Raw genomic sequence first — 6,669 nt, forward strand, 5'->3', positions numbered from 1 at the left:
GGGGGGGGGAAGGGGGGGTGGTTTGGTGGCTCACGTTGAAGAGAAGCGGCATGATGAGGAAGTTCATGCCTTGAGCATAGCCAACAGCTTCGTCAAACAGGGCGTATGCCTTGCAGACGCCAAACAGGGCCTCCTGGAGCCCCTGGGCGGCGGCAAACTTGGAGAAGCTAGTCCTAGCGCCGAGGTCTCTCCTGATGGTCTTTTCGAGCTTCTGCAGCATGGCCAAGTCCTCCTTCTCCTTCTTCTGCCGCTCGGCAGCCGAGAGAGCCGGCGCCTTCTTGTTGATGGAATCCGAGTCCTTGTCGGTCGGAGACGGGACACCATTTGAGCCGGAGCCGTCCGAGTGAACAGAAGAGGCAGATGATCCCGAACCCTTGGCACTGCCGTTCATGGTAGCGCTTATTGTTGTCCCGCTGCTCTGCCTGTCCTTGTCCTTCTTCTCCTTGTCGGTGCCCCGTGCCACGAGTTCGCGGTAGACGGCTTCTAGATCCTCGTTCTTGCTCTGGGCGAGCACCTGCCAGATGACGCCACGGATAGCGTTCGGGATGCCAGTCGCGATCGCCTTGTTGAGTTCCTCCGGGCTTGACCGAGCAACGGCGGCGGGGCCCTCGTTGACCACCTTCTGCCAGAGATCCCAGTCCACCGGTGCGTCGGCGATAGAAGACGGCCCGGCTGTGACACCCGAAGCGGTTCCCGGCGCGAGATTCTTGTCCGGATTTGGTGGCAGGGGGGAAGCGGGTGGCTGCGCCGCGACCGCGGTTTCCGAGCCGTCGCCAGCTACGGTCAACGTCTTGCCGTCCTCGGCCGGGGCAGCTACCGCCTCTTCCTTCAAGCGGAGTGCCTTGAAGCGGTCCTTGAGACTGTTGCGCGGCCCATCCTCCCCAGCCCTCTCCTCCTCCAGTTTACTCAGCATCATCTCCGGATTGCTAGTTAGAGTGGCGACCGAGCTGGCCGTGTTTCTCCGGGTTGACGGGGCAGCAGCTTGAGCCGCGGGGGGCTCCTTGGAGGAGCTTCGCGAAAGCCACGAAAACGGGCTGTTGAATTTCCTCCCCGTCGACGCTGGCGCGGGGGCGGGGGCGGGGGCGGGGGCGAGGGCAGCAGCAGCAGCAGCAGCAGCGGCAGCAGCAGGGGGGCTCTTTGAGCGGGATTCGGTGGCGGGCGGCGACCACGGCATCGGCGGCAGCGCATTGGTTATGCTGCTGAAGGACATGGTCTTGGACGCCTTCTCTGGCGGGGGGCTCTTCTCTGGGAGGGAGTTAGCGTGTTGGTACGGGCCGCGAGCGTTCAGTTCCAGCTGCTGGGACGTGCCTTGCCGAGATTCGGCCGTCGTTGCTGTCGCGTCGTCGTCGTCGAGGTTTACATTATCGAGAGAGCCGGCAGAAAGTTGCGAGAGAGGACGGGGGATCTTCCTCTCCGCTGTCGCCTCCTGTGAATCGACGTCTCCGTTCGCCGCAGCAGGCTGTGATGCCTCCTCCCCTTCCTCGTGGCCGGCACCAGTCTGTTCCTCGGCGGGCAGGGGCAGAGGGTTGACAGGCTGTTGGCGTTTCGTCAGTGACCTCAGCGACCCGGTCTCGACGGCATCCTCAAAACTGTCCTGCAGAACAAGGTTGCACAAGTCAGTATGGCGCTGGCAACCGAGAGTGGCGGGCGCCCTCCGCCGGGATCGCTGGGCTTCCGGGCTGCGCATGGCCAAGACGGCAAAGGGAGAGCATACCGTGTCTCTTTCGGACCCATCCTGGGAAGGTGGTCTCTGTTCTCCCCCGGCGCCCTTGTCCGCTGCAGGCGTCTCTTCTTCTGCGTCCTGTGTCTTGTGCGTCTCGTCGACCTTGCCCGTCTCCCCCATTTCCCTGGTCTCGGGGGGCTGCTCCTGCTTCACCGTCTCTTCGCTGGCGGACATGGTTACGTTGTGCGTCGGACTGCTTATTCGTTGGGCACACTCTCGCCGTCACGGATTTGCGTGTGGCGGAGGTACCACTGGCGAACTGTGAACGATGATTGGAAAGCTCAAGCGCCGAGGTCGTGTGCTCATGGGACTATGACCTATAGTAGGTTAGCAGTTGCGAGGGGAGGAACGAGCGGCTGCGTGCTCGAGCGCGCACTGCAACTGATCGCTCGACCGTTGTCGGCCCGTCACCGTGGTGCTATGGGCCGAGACTTTATCGGTTGGAGGTCGTTCAACTCTGGAAAAGTCCTCGGGTGTTGTTTTCTGAGTGGGCATGCGCTCTGCAATGCCGTTGCGTTCCCAGGGGACAGCAAGACGGGAATGGAATAAATGTGGAGGAGGGCAGCCCTCGACCATGGGGCCATGGGCAGGGGGGAGGAGTCGCTCACTGAGCGGGACATGCAATTACAGGAGCGGTACGTTGAACTCGGGGCAATCATGGCCCCATCCCGCCCTTTTTGTCTAACGAGAGGGTCTCTGTGCAAGACTATCTAATGCCGTCGAGCATCGCTGACGTGAGTCGAGCAATCAGATTTTGCTTTTCCCAGTTTGTTGTGTGCATCTCGGACGGCTGCAATCATTCTGCGCGGGTACACTGCAGGTCTCTCTATTGGCGAGGTTCAGAGCCGTTTCCACATCAAACAGAACCTCGGGGTACCACACAGTTCAAGTAGGCTACACACTACTACTCCTTCACTACACTAGTGTGTGTGATCTCGCACCAAGGCGGAGAAAGCGGTCTCATCCTCTTCTCGCCGTTTCCCATCATCGCAACTTAAAAAAAAAGGGGGGAGGGGTTGAAGGGGAAAAAAAATGCAAGAAAACAAGAGTGAATTTTCTGGTCATTCCAGAAAAGAGAAAAGTGCAACGGCATCTGGCGGCCACAGCGCTCCCGGTTGTGCCTTGCATCACCTCGCTTCGCATCCCCCAACGGGCGCGGCCGCAAGGGTGAAACGGGCAGGGAACCGGCCGCGAGCCAAGACCCGGGGGCCTTGCCGCGCTGCTCTTTCTCGGGCCCCCTACTCCGTACAAGCCAATGGCAACAGATGTCGGGGCCAGCCGCAGAAAGAGCGTTTCGCACGTCTCCCGCCGACCGCGGACGCCACTTGTCATCATCTGATGAAGTGTGCCTGGCTCCTGCGACCGCCTTGAGTTCCAATTCGAAACTGGGGGTTTGCCGGTCAGGATAGGCCGATCTCAGCAGGCCAGCCTTTTTGCAGCTCGACCACGACACATTTCCAAAACTTAATCTGTAATCCGTACTAACGTTAGTATTTCAGCTCGACAAGCCCCTGTCCTCAACGCATCAGCGGCTCTGGCCCACCTCGGTCATTGATCACCGATCGAACGGGACTGGCGAGATTGACAGTGATCTGCTCGTCTTGCCGTGGACCGATCTCGACTTAAACAAATACCGGACTGTGGGTTACCAAGTTGCCGGGTCCCGCGCCAATCTCGCTACCATTAATTGCTGAAATAATACCAATATCGCCTGGCCATGCAGCTATCAGGAAAATGCTCCGTCAGCCAGCGGCTAGAAGCATCAAGGTGGGCGCCGTCGTGTAGGTCAAGTGCATCATGCGTACTGAGCAGGGATGCAGGAAATTGATGGAAAGAACTCGTAAGAGCATGTTGTCTAGGGGCATGTCATGTCGTATTCCTCCTATTTTCTCTGCCGCGGAAAAAAAAAATGTGGCAAAGAAGCTCGCCCGTTCGTCCTGCTTAGCTGGATGCAGCGCTGACCGGATACTCGGTGCCGACCTCGTGGTGCATCGAGCCCGGCCAAGGGTGTGGCTCCGACCTGTCAACCCTAGCAAGCAAGCACGAGGAGACTTGTCTCGACTCTTCTTGGGCTTCTCTCCGTCTCCATCCGGCCAAGCACCACCCATCCTCCCTCCTCTTGAGAATGATCAAGTCAAACCAACGCTTTCACCAGCCTCTCTCAAGCTGGTCATCCTCCCCCCTCCCTACAAAACCCGGGGGTCTCACCCCAATCCCCTTCCCTGCAAACAGCAGTATCAATCCCCTCCTCCTAGTTAATAGCTATCCTCCTGCTCGGCAGTATCATTGGTGTCGTCATTATCATCCTGGATCAACCGCTCCGCCATCGCAACCCCAGCCGCAAAACCAGCATTCACCACCTCCTCCTCCCTATCCTCACCCTCATCATCATCATCATCAGAAGCGGCCCGGACGAGGCCAAAGCGGTCCCACCCTCCGTTTTCCTCCTCCTCCTCCTCCTCCTCCTCCTCCTCGAACGGCCACCCCCACATCTCCCAGATCCGCCGCTCCCCGTGCAGATCCCACCGCCGCTCCCGGGCCATGGCCCTCACCTCCCACGGCAGCACCGCCGCCGCCTGGTACGCCTGGTGTGCCTGGTGTTCCGGGTGCGTCTGGGTGTCTCTCGCCGCCGCCGCTAATGCTGCTGCTGCTGTTGCTGCTGCTCCCGGGCCCAGCCGCGGGTCGACGACGTCTCGCAGGCGCGGGACCGGCAGGAAGCGGCCGAGCCCCGGGTCGCTTTGGCCGGGGATGGTGGTGGTGGTGGTGGTGGAGAGTAAATGGTGGTGGTCATGATGGTCATGATGGCGTTGTCGGCGGCAGCAGCGGCGGCAGCAGCGGCGACGGCGGTAGCAGGTCGGATCCCAGCGCTTGACGCGGCCGTCGCCCTCGGCCGTGAGCTCCCCGACGCCGGGCCAGTCGCATTCAGGCGGCGCCGGGGAGAAAGGGTTGCCGCGGCGGGCAAACACGGCGGTGAGGCCGTCGCGCGCGCTGAGCGCGAGGGTCGCCAACTGGGGTACCATCGGCGGCGGCGGCGGCGGCGGTAGTGGAGGGAAGAGTTCCGCGGGGCGCGAGTGCTCGGCGGGGACGGGGAGGCCTGCTGCTTCGTGCCGGTGTGTGTCTACGAGATCGTCGGTGTCGTAGGTGTCGTCGCCAAGCAGGGCGTGCTGCTCTCTCGTCTTGGTGTTGTTGTTGTTGTTGTTGTTGTTGTTGTTCTTGGTCCCCTTGACATGATCTCGCATGTTGTGGGTTTGGACTGAGCCATTGTCCAAATGTCCGGGTTCGCCCTCCATTCCCCCGGCCTGCCTGCTTCCCATCTTGCCTCTCGGCGTCTTATGCGCCTGAAGCTTGTGGGCGAGAGTGTTATTGGGAGCGAAACAGGGGGAACTCGAACCGTCTGGTCCCTCCCGGATCTCGTCCTGGCCGCTGCCGACGTCCCCGAGGTGGTGTTCGTCCGTCTTGGACCTCGGCTCGATTTCAGACCTCATGTCTACCTCAGTCTCGACCAAAGCTGTTAGGTACGTCACATAACCCGTCGGAGTAGAGCCGTTCGAAGAGCCGGAACTGCTCCCGACCTCGTCTGGGCTCTCCATCCCAGCTCGGCTCATCACGCTCGTGACGTGTGTGAGCCCGGGTCGGTAGTCAGTCGGGGTGAAGGAAGAGTCAGAGTCGTAGACGTCGTCTTCGAACGGGGAGGACTGGGTCGTTAGCCCGTCATCGGCTTGGATCTGAACACTACTACCCTCGGGGTTGCCGCGACGGGCGGCGGCATGCGCGGCAACCTCTCTGAGGATGGTGGCCGAGCTGGTGCGTCCATGTCCGGCGGCTACGCCGATAGGACCCGCGGGCAACAAGGAGCCAGGGGAGAAGCTGTCGGTGCCTTTGGGTCTGATAGCGGGATAAGCTGCGTCACTCGAACGCCCCGGGTTTTCCTCATCAACTTTCTGAAGGTGAATGGCTTCCCCGATTGCGAGATCCCTCCCTCGGCGTGCGACCACGTCGGGGGCTGCCGAGTAAGCGAAGATGCCGGGGGTGCTCCTGCGAGTCGTAGAGATATATTAGTGAAGGATCGTTCAACAAAATATGGCGATTTCCTTTTCCTCTTAACTTACGTTGGTTCAGGGCTAAGGTTCTTTGGAATCCGGGGGCAGCCCGCATTGGCCTGGCCAGTGCTACGTCGATCAGGTCAGCAAGGCCTGGCCGCCATTGAGTGCGGACGGCAGCAGGTAAAGAAAGGGAGAGCGAGAAAAGGATGAACCTACCGTGCTCGACTCTGACGGGAAGCCGGCTTCCCGTCCTCGGCCGTCAAACGAGGCCTGGCCATGGCCGGAACGGCGCCCTCCCGCTCCTCCCTGTCCCCGAAATAGAGCGGGACCATCGCCTCTTCGATCTCCCCCGAACGGCCGACCACAAACAGTCTCTTCCACCGGGCCGTTGTCCGCGCCCGTAGCATCCTCTCCCTCTCCCTCACCTTGGCTCGCAGCCGGACGGCCCTGGCCACCAGCATGTCCGCCTTGAGACCGGCGTACTCGGCCACCGTCCGGGGGAAGAAGGGGGACCGGTCGAGGTCGACCTTCTCGGCGCTGGCCCGGGCCCGCCGGAACGCGACGCGGAGCCGTTCCTCGTCGCTCAGCCAGACGTGTCGCGCCGCCCGTGGCAGGCCGGAGTCGTCCTGCTCGTACTCCTCCTCGTCATCTTCCCCTTGCCCTTCCTCGTCCCCGCCTGCCCAGTAGTCTGCCCCATCCTCATCCTCCTCTTCTTCCTCCTCTCCTATACCACACCCGTCAAAGATCTCAGTGCCGCACAAAGTGTCGGAAGACTTCTTTTCGTCTACTCCTCCTGCATAAGGAGACGATGTACGTATCTATGAGACGAAATTAGCCGTCTGAAAAGCATGCGACGAAAGGGGGTGGGTGAGTTAACGCGAGGAAATCGTTTTTTTTTTGGGG

General features: G+C 61.0%; 2 protein-coding genes across 2 annotated transcripts in view; both read right to left on the reverse strand.

Annotated features, from left to right (window-relative positions):
- Positions 1–2,013, reverse strand: part of P884DRAFT_98507 (rab-GTPase-TBC domain-containing protein) — a 3,494-nt gene extending 1,481 nt beyond the window's left edge. The window contains exons 1-3 of the mRNA XM_069446220.1: positions 1,715–2,013; positions 1,309–1,594; positions 35–1,245 (exon numbers count right to left, since the gene is read on the reverse strand). Coding sequence (XP_069300262.1) covers positions 35–1,245; positions 1,309–1,594; positions 1,715–1,897 — 1,680 coding nt within the window. The 5' untranslated portion in view covers positions 1,898–2,013. The remainder of the gene's footprint in view (positions 1–34; positions 1,246–1,308; positions 1,595–1,714) is intronic.
- Positions 2,014–3,714: 1,701 nt separating this feature from the next.
- The window catches only part of P884DRAFT_327877 (uncharacterized protein), a gene marked incomplete at its 5' end in the record, with an annotated part of 4,639 nt that continues 1,684 nt past the window's right edge, over positions 3,715–6,669 (reverse strand). The window contains 3 exons of the mRNA XM_069445567.1: positions 3,715–5,758; positions 5,833–5,892; positions 5,983–6,490. Of these exons, the coding sequence (XP_069300263.1) occupies positions 3,979–5,758; positions 5,833–5,892; positions 5,983–6,490 (2,348 nt within the window). The 3' untranslated portion in view covers positions 3,715–3,978. The remainder of the gene's footprint in view (positions 5,759–5,832; positions 5,893–5,982; positions 6,491–6,669) is intronic.

The sequence above is a fragment of the Thermothelomyces heterothallicus genome, assembly GCF_042370625.1.
Source record: "Thermothelomyces heterothallicus CBS 202.75 unplaced genomic scaffold P884_scaffold_4, whole genome shotgun sequence".
In the NCBI taxonomy this organism is placed as follows: Eukaryota; Fungi; Ascomycota; class Sordariomycetes; order Sordariales; family Chaetomiaceae; genus Thermothelomyces; species Thermothelomyces heterothallicus.